Source organism: Hyperolius riggenbachi, chromosome 7, assembly GCF_040937935.1.
Source record: "Hyperolius riggenbachi isolate aHypRig1 chromosome 7, aHypRig1.pri, whole genome shotgun sequence".
Taxonomy (NCBI): domain Eukaryota; kingdom Metazoa; phylum Chordata; class Amphibia; order Anura; family Hyperoliidae; genus Hyperolius; species Hyperolius riggenbachi.
In genome coordinates, this window is record NC_090652.1 from 146,912,282 (window position 1) to 146,935,887 (window position 23,606).

General features: G+C 43.5%; 1 protein-coding gene across 1 annotated transcript in view; it reads right to left on the reverse strand.

The window, feature by feature from the left end:
• Positions 1-714: 714 nt before the first annotated feature.
• LOC137524637 (phospholipase A2-like) overlaps positions 715-23,606 on the reverse strand; it is a 52,757-nt gene continuing 29,865 nt past the window's right edge. The window contains exon 4 of the mRNA XM_068244743.1: positions 715-1,455. Coding sequence (XP_068100844.1) covers positions 1,301-1,455 — 155 coding nt within the window. The 3' untranslated portion in view covers positions 715-1,300. The remainder of the gene's footprint in view (positions 1,456-23,606) is intronic.

Consider the following 23,606-nt stretch of genomic DNA (forward strand, 5'->3'; position numbering starts at 1 on the left):
ACAATTCTTTTATCAAATGCAATCTTTCTATGCAATTTTTATGATCTAATGTAATCGGAAGATATTTAGGATTGTTCCCATAAACGGGTCATTTATGGCATTTTCTCTCTTATGATTCAAATGTAAAATCCAACATTCGGATCAATTACATTTTCTGTTCCAATCAACCATAGAATTGTTTAACATTGATTTTCACCACAGACTGCACACTTTTCTGTACAATTTGATCATAAAAATCACTTTGAAAGATCACATCTGATGAAAAAATTGTACCCATTTTAGCAAGGTTAATTCCCAGTAGCATGAGCATAGCTACCCTTATTTGTTAATAGCAGACTGACTCTGATATTTGTTAATTTTTGCAGAGGTTTGGGTTGGCACATGCACTACAGAAGCAGATAAGGATCTTCATGTCATGCTAAAAATGCTTTCAATGTAAAGATTTGGCCAGAAGAGGGTTGTTCTCAGTAAAAGTAGAGTTTTACTTTAAAATACTGTTGCTGATACCATGTTTTAGAACTGGACATATACACTATAATTTGCTGCAGTATGATAGGTTCTCTTGGAATCTCCACTACATTGTAGTGGACTTTTCAATCAGTTTGCTGCCCCTTTCACACTAGGCCTCTTTCTTTGCATTGTGTTACCCTATCTGCACTCAGGGTAATGCAACAGCAATGAAAGTCTATAGGGCCTAGTACACTTACCCCATCACATTGCATTGCACCGAAAGTTCCCGACCCGCCACAAAATCAACAGCGCATTACCATGCGACTATCTACGCCGACGCAGCAGTGGTGGAATGCATGGAAGTCGGTGGGCAACATAGATATGTTAAATTTGTGACTCGCATAAGCGGAACAACGCACAATACGACAGGGAACCTAGGAATCCCAGTGACGTACTTCCAGTCCAGCAGGGAGTACATCACTGGATGAGGGGCGGCGAAGGGAGCTATTCATATGACCCTGTCAGCGCACTCTGCCACAGGGTCATATGAATGTAGGTTTTGGCGTTGCGGTGCGATGCAATGGGCGCGGTGCATCACACTATAACACTCTGGCAAGGTGTAAAACCCGCCTGAAGGTCAAAAGATGGTTATGTTTTAATTAAAATATCAACTCAAGTTCTTCCCGTTGCGCTTATCCATACAAAGGAGTGGATTGCATTTTGCAGGTTGAAACAGTAAAACGCATTTAATTTGTATATTAAGATAAGGCAAAACAGAATGTTGACTAAAACATTTTCCTCAATTTGGCATAATAAAAACAAGACATTTTGCCATGAAGTACATTCTATTCTACCCTTTATAGATTCTGCAGGACATGTTTCTCAGTCCACACAAGAAGTTGGGATAAAGAGAATACTTTTTGTTATAACGTGATTTTCTCAAGCAGTCGGCTAGTTCTTTGTCACAGCTGCACAAAATTCTTTGACACTTGTCCCATGTGCGGTCTGAAAAACAAAAGTTTCAAGACTTCAAAACCTAAGGATTATTAAAATCAATAAACAACAGATACATGCTCTAACTCTACCTCACTGTATCCAAACCTGAAAAAGGGGGGTTTTGGATGGCTTTACACTTTTACACTTAAATAAGTTGTTGGAGCACAAACTGAAAAAATGCATCTGGAGGTTTGATGTATAATAAACCCAGACTCAAAAAAGCTAGGCAAAATCTTTAAAATATCCAAATAGGTGGAATGTCTAGAGTTGTCTAGCTCAGCACTACCATATGATGCTTCCAGTCACCTCTACCACTGTTTTCCATAGGCAGTGATGGGTACAGCCTCCTCCCCTTTGCCAGGCTTCCACCCTTTCCACCCCCATGGTCCATGCTTTCATTCACCAGTGCTAGGCACACTCAATCTCCATCTCCATCCATCTCTAGTCTATGGGATGTTAGAACCACTGAAAACAGGAAGTTGTGCTTTGGGCCTTGCTGGGAAGTTGGGTGCCTGACGATGTTCAAAATGTTAAGACTTTATTCGTGGAAAACAATACTGAAATAATGAAAATGAATGCTCATACACATACCACACACACAGATCACAGATATTGTTTTAGTGAAAATGTATTTTAAAGGTTTGACTTTTGGTCATATAACCAATGTAGAAAAGTGACCATATTTCCTGACAAAAAAAGAAAAAATTAGACACTTAACTAAGTAGTGGGAAACCTCTTGATGCTCTAGAAGCTTCCCAGATCATAGTTGAGTTCACCACGGCTGCCCGAGGCCTGCTAATTGTTTTTTCGTCCTGCTCCCATCCATGTACAAGCGTGGCTGTATTGCACCTGTGCGAATATGGTCTACATATGCCCAGTAGCATATAGCTGTCCCTGGGCTTGTGCTACCATACTTGTTAGTGCTGGATTACCGACCAGGCATCAAATGAATTGATTGGAGTCACAAGAGGTCAAGGGGGCCCATAAAGATGTATGGCTTCTGTTCATGAAGTCTTTAAGTCAGAGGCATATATGGGTAATAAAGCGCCTATGGAAAACACTGAAATTGCCCCCCCCCCTCTCATGCAGTCCCATTTGCCCGATAATAACAGCTTCTTTTCTTGCATAATTGTGTTATCATCTGTGTTAAGCACCTGGCTTACTCAAATAGCAGAAATTGAAATGAAGTACCTCAAAATTAAAATTGCTCAAAATTAAAGGAATAAACAAGCATCTAGACACAATAATTAAGTAGTCATATACCTCCAGATAAAATAATTAAGTAGCCATTTGAAACAAGATAAACAAATTGAATATCCACATGCGTCAAGATAGAACAATTAAGTAGCCAAGTGCCTCATATTCACATAAATTATGTTCCCCATTTGTGCCCTCAGGTAGGTTTAGGTAGCTAGAAGTACCCTCAAAAGTATTAGGCAGGCAGGTCCACTAATACAAATTAGTAACACTTATACAAATAGGTAGCCAGGGGTGCCCCTCAGTATTATGTAGCTAGAGTGCCCCCAGTATTAGGTAGTTATTGGTGTCCCACCAGTATGGATATCCAGAGGTGTCCATCCCAGTATAGGTAGTGAGGATTAGTATACCTGTCAGAATTAGTGAACCTGTTTTGTCAACCAGAATATATAATGAGATGAGTCGTCTCTAGTAGGTTAGCTCCCTAGTAGGTAGCCATAGGTAGTTCACCCAGTATAGGTTACCCCCTGTTTAGGTTGCCCTCCCAGTATATATAGTAAAAGATGTCTCCCTAGTATAAGTAGTCCCCCAGTATAGATAAAGAAAGGTTTCCCTCAGTATAAATAACATCCCCGTAAAGGTGGTGGCTGGTGTCCCCCAGCATAGGTACCTCCCAAGGGGGTACACCTGGCTATCTAAACAGCATTTGTACATTTGGCTCCACCCATGACCACACCCACTTTTTTTTTTAAGAGGGGCGCAAAAACTGCCAAACTCAACCATCCTCTGCATTGAAATATTTTTTACACAATATCACTACTTGTATATTTAATTTCACCTGACCAATCATTTAAAATGAAACTGTCCAACTTGCACACCTGCCTTAAAGAGAACTTGAACTGAAAATGTAAAGTAAAAATAAACATAAACACGTCATACATACCTCCTGTGTAGTCTGCTCATCAATCTCTTTCTCCTCTCCTGCATCCTGTTTGTCCACTGTGATCAATGGAATTCTCTGCCCTCCATTTTGAAAATGGCAATTACTACATAACGCTTTCTGGTCATCACACTGTTAAACTGTAATATTGCCCACTTGAGCCATAGGGAAACATAGACATTACCTTGCACATTCGTAACTGACAGCAGCTGATATATAACTGATAGCAACTGGTATATTTTAGTTCTGACAAAATATTGTCAGAACTGGATAGGATCACTGTAAGAAGAAAATGGTGAGCTTCTGAAAGGAACTGATGGTGAGGTAAGTATGTAATATTCATTTGCAGCTACAACATTTGTTTATTTTAAATAATTTGACCCAGTTCAGGTTCCCTTTAAATGTCAGGCCCCACAGGCAAACTTTGCCCATTGTCTTTGGCATTGTCAAGGCCAGATTTATACTTTTTACGCCCCTAGGTCAACTCTCTTGTTGCTTCCCATCCACGTGCAATAGCAACCCTGCCATTCTATGTGCAGCCCCCACCCCCAGATGTAACATGCATATGCAGCAGCCCCTCTCTTTCATGTACACCTCTGTATCACAGTAGCACCCCATTTCTATGTGTTGCTCCCCATTTTCAGGCTCCCTTTTTCATTTTCAGCCTCCTCTTCCACACTCAGCTGCCCCTCTTCCATGTCCAGCCGCCCCCTAGGGCAGCAGCCACCCAAGGCCCAGGCATTTGTGGCCTTTCCAGAAATCTGGACCTGGGCATTGTAGAATAATCAAAACCTTGGAGACAGATGGTAATTGTACAATAAATGGACTTCTAAATTACATACCCTTTACTGGGCATTGTTTGGAATCTCACAGACAGCCGGTTTCTGACTTTTGGACCTCCTCAGAGCATCAATCCCTGCCATGCTCAGTGCAGGCTCAATCCCTGCTATGCACTAAGGAGGGCCAAAAGTCTGAAACAGGCTGTCTGCATGTGGGGTTGGTATGGCTCTGTAAGATTTAAAGCTATAGGCTTGCTAGACACCAGCAGTTCTGGATATAAGCTTGACTTCAGAGGCATAAAGAGATAATTTCCATATTCAGTAGCGGTGCATTGTGGGTAACCACAAATGTTCAGTTAAAGAGAGTCTGAAGCCAATTTAAAAACTTGTTTTTACCTGTTAAGGAATATGGCCAGTGCTAAAACGCCTGCGGCAGAACGAGGGTTTTATAATTCCTAAATCACCGGGGGAAAAATCGGGGAGCCTTTCCTTGTAGAGGCAGAGCTTAGCGCCGTAGCTCTGCCTCTACTCGCGTCAATCACCGCTGATCCCCACCTCTCCCCGTCCCTCTCAGTCTTCTTTCACTGATCAGCAGAGTATTGATGTTAATTAAGGCAGAGCTACAGCGCTAAGCTTTGCCTCCCCGGGCAGCAAAATTCACAACTTTGAAAGTCGTGGATTTTGTCCCAGGACTTGGGGGTTATAAAACCCTTGTTCTGCCATGGGAATGCGGCGTTTTAGCACTGGTCATATTCTTTAAGCTAAATAACAGGTAAAATCAAGTTTTTGAAGTGGCTTCAGTGTCTCTTTAAAGTTGAATTATTGCAAATTCCTTTTGTTTCAAGAAGGCAAATATCCAGTGGCGTAGCTAGAAACCTCTGGGCCCCGATGCGGAATCTGGATGTGGGCCCCCCCCCCCCCCTCCCGGCAACAACAGCCGAAGCACACACATATCCAATTTCCCATAGCTGTGCATGGCATGGCTATATCAATTCCGCTTTCCAACAGCATGGCTGCCACGTTCAGTTTGCAAACATACGCAGCACCCAGAGGAAATAGGGCAATTAGTAGCAAGATGCCAGTCTGAAGGAAAATAATCGTTATGTGCGCAGGATTCACCCGATAATAATTATTATGTGCGCAGCATTCACCAGAAAATAATCGTTATGTGCGCAGCATTCACCAGATAATAATTGTTATGTGCGCAGCATTCACCAGAAAATCGTTATGTGCGCAGCATTCACCAGAAAATAATCGTTATGTGCGCAGCATTCACCAGAAAATAATCGCAATGTGGGAGCATTCACCAGATAATAATCATTATATGCGCAGCATTCACCAGAAAATAAACGCAATGTGGGAGCATTCACCAGATAATAATTGTTATGTGCGCAGCATTCACCAGAAAATAATCGTTATGTGCGCAGCATTCACCAGAAAATAATAGTTATGTGCGCAGCATTCACCAGAAAATAATCGCAATGTGGGAGCATTCACCAGATAATAATCATTATATGCGCAGCATTCACCAGAAAATAATCGCAATGTGGGAGCATTCACCAGATAATAATCATTATATGCACAGCATTCACCAGAAAATAAACACAATGTGGGAGCTTTCACCAGAAAATAAACGCAATGTGGGAGCTTTCACCAGAAAATAAACGCAATGTGAGGGCATTCACCAGAATATAAACGCAATGTGAGGGCATTCACCAGAATATAAACGCAATGTGAGGGCATTCACCAGAAAATAAACACAATGTGGGAGCTTTCACCAGAAAATAAACACAATGTGGGGGCAGTCACCAGAAAATAATCGTTATGTGGGAGCAGTCACCAGAAAATAATCATTAGGTGGGGAGCAGTCACCAGAAAATAAACGCTATGTGGGGAGCGGTCACCAGAAAATAAACGCTATGTGGGGAGCGGTCACTAGAAAATAAATGCTATGTGGGGAGCGGTCACCAGAAAATAAACGCTATGTGGGGAGCAGTCACCAGAAAATAAACGCTATGTGGGGAGCAGTCACCAGAAAAAAACCGCTACGTGGGGAGCGGTCACCAGAAAAAAACCGCTATGTGGGGAGCGGTCACCAGAAAATAAACGCTATGTGGGGAGCAGTCACCAGAAAAAAAACGCTATGTGGGGAGCAGTCACCAGAAAAAAAAAACGCTATGTGGGGAGCGGTCACCAGAAAATAAACGCTATGTGGGGAGCAGTCACCAGAAAAAAAACGCTATGTGGGGAGCAGTCACCAGAAACAAAAACGCTATGTGGGGAGCGGTCACCAGAAAATAAACGCTATGTGGGGAGCAGTCACCAGAAAAAAAACGCTATGTGTGGAGCGGTCACCAGAAAAAAAACGCTATGTGGGGAGCACTGCAGTCACCAGAAAATAATCGTTATGTGGGGACAGTCACCAGAAAATAATCGTTATGTGGGGACAGTCACCAGAAAATAAACGCTATGTGAGAGCGGTCACTAGAAAAAAAACGCTATGTGGGGAGCAGTCACCAGAAAAGAAACGCTATGTGGGGAGCAGTCACCAGAAAATAAACGCTATGTGGGGAGCATTCACCAGAAAAAAACGCTACGTGGGGAGCAGTCACCAGAAAAAAAACGCTACGTGGGGAGCAGTCACCAGAAAAAAAACGCTATGTGGGGAGCATTCACCAGAAAAAAAAAACGCTATGTGGGGAGCAGTCACCAGAAAAAAAATGCTATGTGGGGAGCAGTCACCAGAAAAAAAACGCTATGTGGGGAGCAGTCACCTGAAAACAAACGCTATGTGGGGAGCAGTCACCAGGAAAAAAATCCTGTACAAGTAAAAAAAAAATTTACTCACCTGGCCAGCCTCTGACGTGAGCTCCCCGACGTGCAGCCAGCCTCCCTCGTGCAGCTCCTCCAGCGACGATCCTGCAGCGGAGCAGCAAGTTTCTCCCGCGCTGACAGGCAGAGTGCAGGGCTACGGGAAGATGGCGCCCGAAGCCCTGTACTGGAGATACAAATAGTCTCTAGTGCAGGGCTTCGGCAGCCATCTTGCCGTAGCCCTGCTCTGCCTCCGGGAGCCAGTCAACACCTGGGGGGTCCAGTCCCCCGGGCCCCTCCCCCGCCTCTTTAGGAGGCGGGCCCGGTCGCCACGGCGACCCCTGCGACCACGGGCCCTACGCCCATGCAAATATCACTGAGCATTGCTTTTTAGTAGGAGGATTTTTCGGTCTATTTTAGTCTCCTATACTTTCCTTGTGGTTTTGGGCCACCACAAGCCGCTTGGTTACTGTGTTGTACTGGTCCAAGCCCTATCCCATTGAGCCATATCAATCACTGCTATGCACTGAGGAGGACCAAAAGCTGAAACAGGCTGTCTACATGGAGGTTGATGTGGCTCTGTAAAATGTAAAGCTATAGGCTTGCTAGACACCAGCAATTCTGGATGCAAGCCTGGCTTCAGAGGCACAAAGAGATAATTTGCATATTCAATAACAGTGCATTGTGGGTAACCACAGATGTTCACTTAAAGTTGAACTATGACAAATTCCTTCTGATTTTAAGAAGGCAAATATCACTAAGCATTGCTTAGTGATAGCGGATAGTAGGAGTAGGATACTTTCCTTGTGGTTTCGGGTCATCTTGAGCTGCTTGGTTACTCTGTTGGAATCTCAAAGACAGAAGGCACAAAGGTCACCAGAGGTAGCAAAAAAATTATTATTTCTGCAGTAGCCAGGAAAACAATTTGGCAAAAATTGGATCCATCCCTCACTGCCAGTCGCTGTGGAACTAACCACGGTGTGAAACTCAGTTCAAGCATAAATTATACTTTCTTTATAGACTGGATAGAAACTTCCCAAAATAAAGAGGCTCGTACTAAAAAAGTCTTTGAAGTTTGGGGATGTTTTATGGACACATTATCTAGATCCATTAAAGGCTAACAAATTTGTACATGGCTGTTTCTTCCCATTTTGGTGCCCCACACAAGGCACCTTTTGTCTCCCTACTCCAATCTTGTGAACAGGAAGATCATAACATACATAAATTAGTTTTGTGGGCACTAATAATAAATTGATAGTTTACATATAAATAATGTTGTTTCTCCAAAAATGTTTGTAAAGGATACACAAATTATTTTTAGGGCATATACATCTCACTAGCCTAAACTCACAGAACCCATGTAACAAACCCTTCCAATAACTGTTTTGAGGGGTGTGTATCCACTTTATAAACATTATACTGTTTATGTACAGCCTGAGTCTTTACAGGTTAGAATATGGTCCTGGAAATCCAATCAGAGTTGCAACAATTGACACAGCAATGCCCATTTAATGCCTAGAATACACGAGTCGATCCGGCGTCCCCGCTCGTCTGCGTGTGCGCGCAGACCGATCCCCGCTTGTCCCCACCGGCGCTTCCTTATCAGCGCTCGATTCCCTGCCATTGTCCGCCGGCGGAGTGGGCGGGGGTCGAACGACTTGATCGGGCCAGATGAATATTATCAGCTGGCCGGATCAGCTGGTTGATACACGGTACAGAAACGTACCGTGTATCCCCAGCATAAGTGTTCAAATTATAATCCATCCCTTTCTTAATGGATCTTGCCATTGGTTTTAAAAATTCTATAAAGTAAAGTGTGAGAAGTCTAGCACTGTAGTGCCAGCTCCTACAGTTGTCACCTCAGGCACCTGCCTGCTTTGCCTATGCCTAAAAACAGCCCTGCATTTGTATTTGGAAAGAATATTCTTAAAAAATCCTCTTATTGTTATTAGAGAATCCAGAGACCATTGATTAGGAGTCATAGTAACTGGCTGGTTATAAGTGTATTTGATTATCTTTCATTCTGTACATTCTAATGTTTTCATTAGAGAAACATTATGATGTATTTGGTAAAAGCATAAGATATAATGTTCTTGTTGTGATCTTGACGATTTGCTTTCTTTATTATACACATGTAAATAGTTATATTTCCATTTTAATATCTGGTTCTTTGCCTAAATATACTTATACTCAGCAAGAAAGAAATACTGTATGTGGAAAGTAGGCCAAAAATATTAATATTTAAAGTGATCCTTAAAGAAAACCTGAACTGAAAATTAAAAGTCAAAATAAGCATACACAAGTCATACTTACCTTCCACGTAGTCTACTCCTTAGTGTCTTTCTCCTGTCCCGCGTCCTGTTTGTTCACTGTGATCAAGGGAATTTTCCGTCCTCCGTTTTGAAAATGGCTATTACCCATAACAGCTTTCTGGTCAGCACACAGTTAAACTGTAACATCGCCCACTTGAGCCATAGGGAAACATGGACATTACCTGGTACATCAGTTTTCCTCTCCACTATAACTGACAGCAACTGATATTTTACTGACAGCAACTGATATATTTCAGATCTGACAAAATATTGTCAGAACTGGAAGGGATTATTGTCAGAAGAAAATGGTGAGCTTCTGAAGAAAATGGTGAGCTTCTGAGAGGAACTGATGGCAAGGTAACTATGCAATGTTCATTTGAAGTTACCTCATGTGTTTATTTCAAATATTTTTACTCAGTACAGGTTCTCTTTAAGTCAAAAACAAAAAAATGAGTTTTACTCACCTGGGGCTTCCAATATCCCCCTGCAGCTGTTCGGGCCCTCGTCGTGTCCCTCCTATCCTCCTGTCCCCGCCGGCAGCCACTTCTGGTTTTGGCGACAGCCGCCGACAGGCTGGGAACGCGAGTGATTCTTCGTGTTCCCAGCCACAATATCGCCCTCTATGCTGCTATAGCATATAGCATGAAGCATATAGCAGCATAAAGGGAGATATTGTGGCTGGGAACGCGAAGGATCACTCGCATTCCCAGCCTGTCGGCGGCTGTCACCGAAGGTCTAGGTGCAATTATTTTATTCTACCAGTAGGTGTCATTATCTGACCAGAATTGAACATAGACAATTAAAATATGGTAAAATAAGATAAATAATGGCAACCACCACTAGATGGCGATATTTAAAGGAAATTATTATTATTATTATTATTTAGTATAGTGTACGTAGTCATGTCACTTCACTCAGATGGATCACAATCTAATCCCTGACATAGTTATATGTCCATCGTAGTACAAATGCTACTGCGCTCAATGTTTTTGTTTTTCACCAGTCCTCCAGGCCACACGCTATAAATCAGAGTCAATTCCCAAAACAAATCCAGCAGTGATAGCAGCGCCAACAGAGTCCACTCCCAACAGGTCCTGACACCTTAAATATAAGCAAACAACAAGAGGAGATTCCTCATAGCGAGTATCGCCTTAACACAACACCCCTGTGCTCAAAAGGTGGCTGAAGCGATAAGACTGTCACCACTAGGAAAGCGAGATGCTCCCCCCCCCCCCCCCCCCCCCGTTTTCCCCTGCTCACCAGATCAATGTCTTGTCCATTGCGTATCAAATCCCAAGTAGCAGCATCTAAACAATGCAAGAGATAAAACTTCTCATAGTGTAAAAACGATTTAATAGATGGGTCACAAGGCGTGGCGAAGTGCGTGGGGCGGAGCTTAGGAGGACGCACGCAGGAGACGAGCCGGGGACGCGCAGGAGGCGACCGGAGCTGAAATTTGGATTTGTAACTATGATGTGCTTTTTTACAAGTGTTTTTTATGTACATGTATTTTTATTGGGACCGTGGGCGCTCTATTAAATCGTTTTTACACTAAAAAAAAACACTTGTAAAAAAGCACATCATAGTTACAAATCCAAATTTCAGCTCCGGTCGCCTCCTGCGCGTCCCCGGCTCGTCTCCTGCATGCAGCGTGCGTGCGTCCTCCTAAGCTCCGCCCCACGCACTTCGCCACGCCTTGTGACCCATCTATTAAATCGTTTTTACACTATGAGAAGGTGTATCTCTTGCATTGCTTAGAAGCTGCTACTTGGGATTTGATACGCAATGGACAAGACATTGATCTGGTGAGCAGGGGAAAACGGGGGGGGGGGGGGGGGGTCATGTCGCTTTCCTAGTGGTGACAGTCTTATCACTTCAGCCACCTTTTGAGCACAGGGGTGTTGTATTAAGGCGATACTCGCTATGAGGAATGCCCTCTTGTTGTTTGCTTATATTTAAGGTGTCAGGACCTGTTGAGAGTGGACTCTGTTGGCGCTGCTATCACTGCTGTATATGTCCATCGTAGTCTGGGGACAATCTAGTAGGACGCCAATTAACTTATTTGTATGTTTTGGAATGTGGGAGGAAACCCGAGTGCCCAGAGGAAACCCAGACAGACACAGGGATGACATACAAACTCTGTGCAGATCGTTTCTTAGTGAGTATTTTTAACCAAGGACTGTGCTGCAAGGCAAGAGTGCTATCAGATACACCACCATGAACCATTAACTGCAGCTCTAGCATTAAATAAGAGAGGAGTATAATGTCATTATTCACATGTGCTGAAGAAGCCCTGGGGCAGGGTGAAACATGTTGATGTTACAACTTCTTATCTATACTCCTTACCAGCCTATAATAATTGCCTTTTGGATCAGAGTGGCATGGTTTGCAAATGGAGCATATTATTGTTTTGCCGTGAGCCGGACTTTAAGATCAAAATCAATATGCAAACTGTCTTGTCCTACAAAGAAAAGGAGGGACCTCCAACATTCGATCTCTGTACAGGATAAGTGGTTATTCTGTGCCTGCACTGATAGTAAACTAGCTGCAGTGTGTGCTGAACTCTGCTACCTCCAGTATGTACAGTATAAGCTGTTACTCTTTGCCTGCACTGATAGTAAACTAGCTTCAGACTGTGCTGATCTCTGCTGCCTCCAGTATGTACATTATAAGCTATATTGATTGTAAACCAGCTGTATTGTGTGCTGATCCCTGCAACTTTCAGTATGTACAGTATTAGCTGTAAAGCCTGGCACACACATACAATTTTGATTAGCCAATTTTAGCTCTGTTCATAGTATTCAAAGTCTGTTGGCCCTCATACTACATGGGGGTGGTAAAATTGGTCAGTGATTGACCAATTAAAACTGAATGTGTGTATGCATATTTACTCTATGTCTATAATGATTGTAAACTATCTGAAAAAAGGACAGGGGGCTCCATCCAATATTTTGATGCGCTGGCCCGTTAACTTTAGCTTACACCGCTGCTAAGTTCATGTACACTTGGCCCCAACCACAGCCACGCCCACTTCCTGGATGGCCATGCCCATTTTTGCCTATCTCCACCTGGTGCCCATAGGTGCCCCAGATCTCCTAGGATACTAGCAATGCCCCTGGCTCTTGTTATTCCTTTCTGCTGTAGAAGGGGTAATTAACCCATTACCTCTTCCTGGCAGAGTCTGGCAAATAGTCCTGTCATGCATTCCAAGATCCAATCATCACAGAAAAGCTGATCAGGGTTTTCAGAACAGGGGCTCTAAATCCCTTCCTTTTGGCAGCATCAAACAGAGAAGAACACAGCTATCAGGGGGGGGGGGGGGGGGGAGGGGGAGGAATTTTATCTCAACTCTAATTCAACAAGAAATAAATAATATAAGTTTTCTACCAGAATATTTTCATTGATGCTAGCTGTGTGAAAATTAGTGGAATTCTTGCTGGACACACACCTTCTGCTACTGACATGTGGAGTTCTCTAATATACAATACAACATAATCATTATTCTTGTTTGATATGTATGAATTTGAGAGATCATGATATGTCAGAATTTTTTTGCCATGTTCACTGGTGGATGTATGGTCAAGGAATTATGATATTTTTTCATACTGCAAACTGATGGATCAGATGGCAGAGTCAGCCCATCTCTCAATACCATCTTCACCCCAGGAGAGAGGGGGTTTACAAGTGTGAACATACAGACTGTGAGTGTCCTTACATGCTATATCATCCCTGGATCCATCTGCTGGCCTATTAGACCCAGCCCAATTTCCTTTATTTTGGACTATCAACAAAGGCTTTCAACTCCTAATGGACACAGTCATTTCATAGACTGCTCAGACTTTACACAATTGTTATTTCTACTTTACTGTTCCCAATATTTCGCTATATCAATATGTTCATTGGCTACATCATTTTAAAACAAGGTTTTTAATTGGTTTTAATCATGATGTCTTCATTATTGTATTTGCATTAACCCCCTTGGCGGTCTGATTCTTTCCAGATTTTAGGGTCTAAAAGTGGTGACATTTTTTAGCATGCTTTTAGATCCTAAAGCCTCGAAAAAAAATTACACCACAGAGAGATCTGCAGCAGCCCCAGCACTCACACACCTCCCTGGGATCCTGCACTGCAGTTCTCCCTCTGTCCTCCGGATGGCGCGGTAACCCTATAGTGAGATTGCCGGATGTCGTCATTACGAGAGATGGTGATCTCGCCAGGGGGAAGCAGAGCCTCTGAGGAGAGGAAGAAGAATGTCGGGATCCCCTGGGAGGTGAGTAAAAATGCCCACTGCGCACATTGCTCTGCATAGACCTCCCGGCAGCTACCACGAGTTCAGCTCGGGATAAACTCTCCTAGCTTGTTTTTTCCCACCCCGAGCTAGACTCGTGATAACCGCTAAGGAGGTTAATTCAATTGATTGTTGCGTACATGAATGTATTATGACATTTAATAAAGAACTTTGATTGATTGGCTGCATGACCATCAACTTTGTTTTGGACAGGGATTTATTTGTTCTTAGATTACTAGGTTGAGGTTCTGTGTTTTCTTCCCTGGTGTTAGCACCCCATATAATAAATACTTAAAGAGATGTTCCGCCTTTATATTTACAGGACTCCCTTGCTGTCTGTCAAAACACCAAAAACACCTGCTGCAACAGACACCTAAAGATACAAAAATATACAATGATGACACAGCGGATCCTTTAAAAACATACATTAGATCCACTGTGACCTTATGCTAGGTACACACTAAGGGCTTGATTCACAAAAGGGTGCTAACTTAATTAGCACACTTAAAGTCCCTTAGCACGCCTAAAGCCCTTTAGGTTGCGCTAAGTTTTGAGCGCTAAGTTAGCGCACACAAAGTTTAGCGTTGCGCGTGAAACGTTGCACCGGTTGCCCCCCTAAAACATCGCACCGGGGGTACCCGAAACATTATGCGGTGTGCCGTTTCGGGCACACCCAGAGCGACAGTTTAAGGGCACCCGGTGTGATGTTTTAGTTTAACCGGTGCAACGTTTTGTGCGCACCACGCAGCACTAAACTTTGTGCGTGATCAATAAAAACTTTGGGTGTGCTAACTGCTTAGCATCCTAGTTAGCACACCCAAAGCTTTTAGGCGTGCTAACTGAGTTAGCGCCCTTTTGTGAATCGAGCCCCATGAGATTTTCTGGCAGATTTACTGTCAGATCAATTATTTCCAACATGTCTGATCTGATTTCCGATCAATTCCTGATCCTTTACCGATCGATTTCCTATAGAGGTGAACGGAAAACAGTCAGAAAGTAATCTGAAAATGATAGGAAATCGATCGGAAAATGTTGGACATAATCAATCTGACAGTAAATCTGCCAGAAAATCTCATAGGGCTTGATTCACAAAAAGCTTTGCACGTGCAAGCTAGGGTGTTAAGTAGTTAGCATGTGCAAACTACTTAGCACCCTAGTTAGCACGTGCAAAGTGGCTTTTCACTGGCATGCTAACACTTTGCACGCTTTAGTGAATCAAGCCCATAGTGTGTTACCTAGCATAACACATTGTCAATACAATATAGTGTGGACCTAGTGTATTCCTGCTACACACAGCAGTGGAGGGATTAGAAAGAAACAGGTAAAGCTATTAGACAAGCAGATAGACCCACATCAGCACAGCAGGGTTTATATACAGCAGTAAACATGTTCGGAGTCCAGGCAAAGTGAAAACAATCATGTAGTAATGGAACAATCAAGTAATAGTGGATTATAAAGACTTTGGTGAGTTAATTGTAAGCAATCCCCTTGCAACTTACAGTATAGTAGAGATAGGCTATCAGTATGGAAGGGAAGCGTTTTTCTTAAGGCTCATACACATATCTAACAAAGCGGAAAACCAACACGACCACATGACCATCCGCGCAACAACTCATTGACATGGCCTGTATTTCCACATGGCCAAACCAACTAAATAACCAACTCATTTTAATACTGCACACGCAAGCAAAACCATGGACTGCACAATATGGCTGCATTCAAAACAAGTGCAAGTCGTTCAAAAGACTTGTACACTTATGGCCAGCTGCACGATATCAGCACTACAGTTGTGTGAGTTGATCTGCCGGTTGGATCAAACAAACTGCCTGTTATCAGTCATTAGTCTAGTCGGTTGCCACATGTATACATGCCCAACTATCATCCAACAGACCAAGCTTGGACAATAGTTGGGTGGAATAGTTGCCCATGTGTACACCCCTTTAAGGCTCATACACACACTCAACAAAAGTCTTTTAAATGCACAATTATCCAACAACTTTTGTTGTTGAAACAAACCATAAAAGTTTTTTGCTGTTGTTCCAATTGTTGGATTGATTTGAGCTGCGTCTTATCAGTTGTTTGAACAATAGCAAATAACTTTTTTTGGTTAGTTCAACAACAAAAGTTGTTTGATAATTGTGTATTTAAAAGACTTTAGTTGAGCGTGTGTATGGGGCTGTAGGGACAGTTAGTGATAAGGACCATGCATGCAGTATACTTTGTAAAAATGCTGCAGAAAAATGTAACAAAATATAAAATGATAACTGGTGAAGAGGCAATTTGCAGTTAATTTGGCATATTAGTAAGTATAATCAATGATCCTAGAAACTACAAAACCCTGGGGAAGGAATGCTACATAGCAGGGTTTTTTACAATTGAAGTAAAATTACATTAAAAAAATGTATATAATTCACATAGCTGCTGTATACAAATATTACATAATAGCTTTCAGGGCCGGGCCAAGGCAGAGGCTGAAGAGGCTCCAGCCTCAGGGTGCAGTGTGGGAGGGGGCGCACAACTCACTCTGCCATCATTCCCCTATTGTATTTGAAGAGGGAAATAAGAAAAGGAGATACATGGCAGTAACTGCAAGCCAGATAACTAGAGATTAAGGTGTTGGGGGCCCGGGGGTGCCTCTTAGTCTAATAGCAATCAGTGTGTGACGGCTGGGGTGGGAGGGATGAAGAGGCGCACTATTAGTCTAATAGCAATTAGTGTGTGACGGCAGGGGTGGGAGGGATGGAGGGGCCTCTTAGTGTAATAGCAATCAGTGTGTGACGGCTGGAGTGGGAGGGATGGAGGGGTCTCTTAGTGTAATAGCAATCAGTGTGTGACGGCTGGGGTGGGAGGGATGGAGGGGCGCACTATTAGTGTAATAGCAATCAGTGTGTGACGGCTGGGGTGGGAGGGATGGAGGGGCCTCTTAGTGTAATAGCAATCAGTGTGTGACGGCTGGAGTGGGAGGGATGGAGGGGCCTCTTAGTGTAATAGCAATCAGTGTGTGACGGCTGGGGTGGGAGGGATGGAGGGGTGAGGGGCGCATATGGGTGTCTCAGCCTTGGGTGTGGGAGGACCTTGTCCTGGCTCTGATAGCTTTGCTTCCAAGCAAACTAAAAGCACACTCAACAGATGTTCAGGATGAACCAAACCACTTCCCCTTTAAAACCATTTCAAGTTTACAAAATATATACAGTTGAAATGTTGGAAATATCCACAACATGGATGTCCCAGTATAGTTGTATTCTAAAATGACTACAATTATTGCAAGTGGTTTCCTTTTCTGTGACAAGACAATACCACATTGAGTTGATGTTGGTGAACTGAAATATTTCCAGACACGGAAGTATCTGCATTTGTTTTAACCCAAAAATAAAAAGAACAGCTAGGATTATATTTGCAACGAAACTTGGTAGTATAAAATGGTCTGAAACTGACATAACATTCAATAAAAATGTGTTTTTCCTACTTTTTATTACCCATACAGTTACCATATTTGCTTTTGTGCATAAGTAATATAGTCTGTCTACAAATTACAAGTTTCCAAAGTGTAGTTCATCTTGCCCTGAAAGCTGCCATTTCATTTTATTCTAACAGATTTTTATTATATATTAAAGGCTTCTAATGAGCTGTTCTGAACTTCGTGTGTGTCTGAAGAAGAGAGAGCTTTTCAGAGAGTTTTTTTACTTGTTACACACAAATGTATCAACATTGGAATGTAAACAAAGATACTTTTATCTCCAGTTTGGATGCGGATTTGAAGCTGAATAGCAGGACAAAGTGCTTTGTTTAACAATTTCAGTGATGTTCTGCTACAATTTTTTTCTGGGATAGTAGCTTTAACCACTTGACACCTGAGGCATTTTTCCTCTTGTGGACCGGAGCAATTTTCACCTGTCAGCACTCCTCCCTTTCTTTTTCCAATAACTTAATCACTACTAATCACAGCGTAATGATCTATATCTTGTTTTTCTTGCCACCAATTAGGCTTTCTTTGGGAGTTACAGTATGCCAAGAATAATTTTATCCTAAATGCATTTTAACATGAATAATAAGAAAAAAAATATAAAATGCATTATTTTTCAGTTTTTGACCATTATAGTGTTAAAATAAAACATTCTACTGTGGATAAAAGCCACACATTTTATGTGCCCTTTTGTCCCGGTTATTGCAACGTTCAAAAAATTTCCCTAGTACAATGTATGGCGCCAATATTTCATTTGGAAATAAAGGTGCATTTTTTCAGTTTTGCGTCCACCACTAATTACAAGCCCATCAATTAAAAATTAATAGTAATATACTGCCTTGACATACATTTTTAAAAAGTTCAGTCCCTAAGGTAACTACTTATATTTTTTTTTTAATGTAATTTTTTCCCCCCTTATATAAATAGAAAAAAAAGTTTGGGTATTATGGGAGGGTGTGGGAGGGAAATAGTTAATTATATCAGTCAGTGTGGGGATTTTTATTAAATAAAAAGCAATTTTGGTGCAATATACTTTTTGGCCACAAGATGTCCTCAGTCGTCATTTCCGATTCACGTACCGGAAGTAATCCGTGGCTGTGTAACACAGGAAGATACAATGAATGCCGGCGTCTCGTAGACGCTGGTATTCATTGAATCGGGGACTTAGATTTATGAATGGGACCTGCGGTCCCATTCATTAACTTCCCCTCTATGCGGCGGTAACGGCGGTGCGCGCGCACGCGGGAACGGGAGCGAGCGGCGGCTGCATGCCGCTGCAGACTTGTTTTCACAGCCCTGATGCATCCTGTCTTTTTTCCAGGGCCGTGAATATACTGCACGGCATGCAGCAAGTAGTTAAAGCCATAAGGAATCTTTTAGAGCAAAGTAGAAATGCTGAATTTTAGACCACTTTATTAACCTCTTGCGCACCAACAGTCTCTGGCCCCGTAAGGACTAGAGACTGCTGGTACCACAAAACATCGCCTCACGACGAATCACTGCTCTCGCCAGTCACAATACTGTTCCATCGGCTGCAGGCCCCTCTCTCTGCTGTCTCTATGATAGCAGAGCTCTGTGAACTGGTCAGGAGCTGATTTCATTGGCTCATGACCCTGTCCATCAATGTAAGCCAATGTGGTTGGCTCACAGTGATAACGTAGTCAGGTGCCAATGAAATCGGCTCCTGACCGGCTCACAGAGCTATGCCGTCATAGAGACTGCAGAGAGAGGGGCCGGCAGCGGGTGCAGAGCAGTGTGATCGTCAGTAGCGGCGGAAGCATGCAGTGAAGCAGTTGAAATCAATGTCCTGTCAGAGCCGCCTGCAGGACGTAGATTTCAAACAACGCAACGCAAATAGTTAAATTGCTATATTTTCTCTATGTAAAGAGAAAAGCTGCATACCCACTAATGCTGGGCATACACGGTAGGCTGATGGCTCGATTGATAATTTCTGACAGGTCCGATGACCCGCTGGATCGATTCCCCGCTAGATTCCCACGGGCAGACAATAGCGGGGAATCGAGCCGAAGATAAGGAGCGCCCGCGGGGACGAGCGGGAATCGATCCTGATGGCGGCAGGGACAAGCGGGGACGCGCGGGGACATGGCGGGAGTCGATCTGGTGGCTAATCGAGCCGCCAGGTCGACTCGTGTATGCCCAGCATTACTCCTACTAGACATGTATTTCTAACCCCTTATTGCTCTTCAATGAACTTTAAAACCCTATTTCTCTTTGATTAAAGAGAATCTGTACTCTAAAATTCTTACAATAAAAAGCATACCATTCTATTCATTATGTTCTCCTGGGCCCCTCTGTGCTGTTTCTGCCACTCCCTGCTGCAATCCTGGCTTGTAATTGCCATTTTTATGAAGTGTTTACAAACAAAAGACATAGCAAGTGATAGGCTGAGAGTAGCTCAGTGTTTGAGTCATACAAAGTATGCAGGGGGCCTGGAGAGGGTGTGTATAGCTTCTATCCAATCACAAGCAGCACAGCACATTCCAGCCTGACTGCTTGAGCCCGACAGAGCCGACAGAGGAAAGAAGATTAGATCATATAACAGAGATAATACAGCCACTGTGCAACCATGAAAGGCTGCAGTAAGCCAGGCCACATTAGAACAGGTATAGGAACTTATAGGATAGAAGAAATAAGGGCAAAATTTTGTTACAGAGTCTCCGTAAAAGTAATTTAATGACCAGTAATAATGAGTGACCAATTTTGCCTTCACAGCGAAAGTTCCGGTTTAGAAGGTGGAAGTGTGAGGAAGATGAAGAGCAGCAGAGTGGAGCACATCAGTGGGTTAAACCCCTCTGTGTGGCCCCCACACTCTCTGGGACAATTTGACTTTTTGCAAAATTGATCTTGCTCATAATGGCCAGAGTGAAAAGAGGTCTGTCAATAGGTTGATGTTTCCTCAATTCAATAAATCAATTAGGACACTTTGGCCACCAATATGCCATCATACACAGCTTCCCCCTCTATTGTCCTATCCCTTAACCCATTCGAATGTGAAGGGGGCCATACACCTAACGATTTTCCCGCCGATGTACAGCAGATTTGATCGCTGTGATCGAATCTGCTGTGAAATCGTTGCACAAACGCTGACAGAACGATCGATTTCTGTCCGAAATCAATCGTTCCTGTCGATTCCCGTTGATCCGTCTGTGCGGAAGATTTTGCTCGTTCGCCGGCGGGTCGAGAGTGCGTCGATAGCAGCGTTCGAATGCCCGACGACTGATGCTAGCGGCAATACATTACCTGCTCCGGCCGGCGCGTGTCCCCTGGTCTCCGCTGTCCCTTCTCCGTGCTCAGCTGCTCCAGCTTCACTGAACTTCCTGTCCCGGCAGGAAGTTTAAACAGTAGAGCGCCCTCTACTGTTTAAACTTCCCTGGCAGGAAGTTCAGTGAAGCTGGAGGGGCGGAGCATGGAGAAGAAGACAGCGGAGACCAGGGGACACACACCAGCCGGAGCAGGTAATGTATGCGGGGGAAGGGGACGGCGGCAGCTTCACAGATTGTGATCGGTTTCATGCTGAAATTGATTCACAATCTGTTTGCAGTAAAGGCAGCCATACGATCCCTCTCTGATCAGATTCGATCAGAGACGGATCTATCTGTTGGTCGGATCTGATGGCAAATCGACCAGTGTATGGCTACCTTAAGGGCCAATTCACACGTACTCTTTTATGACATTTACCTCCAGCTGTGGTGCTTGTTATTAAGGGTTGCCCATTCAAATGAATGGGCAGAGCCAGTACAGTTGTTTATCGTTGTTTGCATTTGAGTGAGGCGAAGGGGTAAGGTTCAGACGTCCGTCTGAACTTTCCCCAAGACCACTTTGCAAGGTCTCTCTTTCAGAAACACAAACGGAGACGGCACACAACTGACTTCAGCAAATAATTGTATTCAACAGCAAACAGAAGCACACGACATCGGGTAGAGCCCGAAACATGTCATGTGCCTCTGTTTGCTGTTGAATACAGTTATTTGCTGAAGTCAGTTGTGTGCCGTCTCCGTTTATGTTTCTAGTGCTATTGGTGTGCAAGAGTGGTGTACCTGCAGCATTTGGGCAGCAGCACGAAGGTCTTTAAAGGATACCCGAACTGACATGTGACATGATGAGATAGACATGTGCATGTACAGTGCCTAACACAAAAATACTTATGCTGTGTTCCTTTTTTTCTTTCTCTGCCTGAAAGAGTTAACTATCAGGTATGTAAGTGGCTGACTCAGTCCTGACTCAGACAGGAAGTTACTTCAGGTACAGGTACACCACTCCTGCACACCAATAGTACTAGAAATGACATGCTTTTGTGAAGGATAAAGGAAATACTGAGAATCCCCCATGTGGAGATGGTATAGTTAACATTTTCACTGCCTGCTGCAAGCAACAGCACCATAGAAGAAAAGTAATATATAGTGTATTTTACTTTGGGTGAATTTACGCCCTATAAGTATGTAAAGGCACATATTTTAAATTTGATTTTCATGATAGTTTTAATTTCTTTTGTAATGTTTGACCTCATCAAACAATAGTTTGGATAGTTAAAGTGAACCTCCAGACTAAAAATCAACTCAGCAGCACTGAAAAGGCCTGGTGTTTCTTTAAAGAGAACCCGAGGTGTGTTTAAAGAATGTTATCTGCATACAGATGCTGGATCTGCCTATACAGCCCAGCCTCTGTTGCTATCCCAAACCCCACTAAGGTCCCCCTGCACTCTGCAATCCCTCATAAATCACAGCCGTGCTGTGAGGCTGTGTTTACATCTGTATTGTCAGTCTCAGCTGCTCCCTCGCCTCCTGCATAGCTCCGGTCCCTGCCCCTGTCCCTTCCCTCCAATCAGCAGGGAGGGAAGGGATGCAGGCGGGGACCGGAGTTCTGCAGGAGGCGGGGAGAGCAGCAGACTGACACTATAGAGATAAACACAGCCAGCTCTGACAAGCTGTTTGTCAGCAGCGTGGCTGTGATTTATGAGGGATTGCAGAGTGCAGGGGGACCTTAGGGGGGTTTGGGATAGCAACAGAGGCTGGGCTGTATAGGCAGATCCAGCCTCTGTATGCAGATAATATTCTTCAAACCCACCTCGGGTTCTCTTTAAGCAGAGGAGGGAAAACGTCTGTTAATGATTACCACTATTCAATGCACATAAAGAGGTGATCGTTACCTGCACGGCACAAATGAAGATATAATGCAATGGTTAAAGAATGACCCAGGTCCAGGGGCCTTGATGTGGTTGCAACCTCTGCATTCTCTATTGTTACACCACTGGATCTGCACCATGGCGACTGGGACACAGGGAAAGAAGACAAGAGCAAGATGAAGGAAGCAGAGCAAGAGAGACAAGAGGTAGCTCTCCTGTGGATGTCAGTGTCATCATTTCTTTACGCAGGTTAATTTTAATTTTGGGGGTGTGTGGAGTGTCTGGAAATCTATTTTATACATCTAAAAAATATTATGGGTCTTTTCCCAGATTCCTTAACTATTCAAAACTAAACTATTCCTTAAAGTGGAACTTCAGCCTAAACAAACATACTGTCATTAAGTTACATTAGTTATGTTAATTAGAATAGATGGATAATATAATCTCTTACTCACCCTGTTTTAAAAGAAAAGGCAAATGTTTGTGATTCATGGGGGCTGCCATCTTTGTCATGGGGCAGCCATTTTTTTGGTTGAAAGGAGGTGACAGGGAGCAGGAGACACAGTTCCAACTGTCCTGTGTCCTGATCACCCCTCCCAGCTGCGCGCGCTAGGCTTCAAATGTCAAATTCAGAATGTAAGTAAAAATAATTTGCACCAAAAGAGCAGAACGAGAGCAACAACATCAGAAATCCCCTGATGCTTTGCACAGCATCAGGGGAAAAATGCCCAGGCAGTTTTCTTCTGTGCAGCTAAAAATGAGGCTTGTATAAGAGAAACAAAGTTCTGATGCTGTTAAACTGTTAAAGAGAACCCGAGGTGGGTTTGAAGAATATTATCTGCATACAGAGGCTGGATCTGCCTATACAGCCCAGCCTCTGTTGCTATCCCAAACCCCCCTAAGGTCCCCCTGCACTCTGCAATCCCTCATAAATCACAGCCACGCTGCTGACAAACAGCTTGTCAGAGCTGGCTGTGTTTATCTCTATAGTGTCAGTCTGCTGCTCTCCCCGCCTCCTGCAGAACTCCGGTCCCCGCCTGCATCCCTTCCCTCCCTGCTGATTGGAGGGAAGGGACAGGGGCAGGGACCGGAGCTATGCAGGAGGCGAGGGAGCAGCTGAGACTGACAATACAGATGTAAACACAGCCTCACAGCACGGCTGTGATTTATGAGGGATTGCAGAGTGCAGGGGGACCTTAGTGGGGTTTGGGATAGCAACAGAGGCTG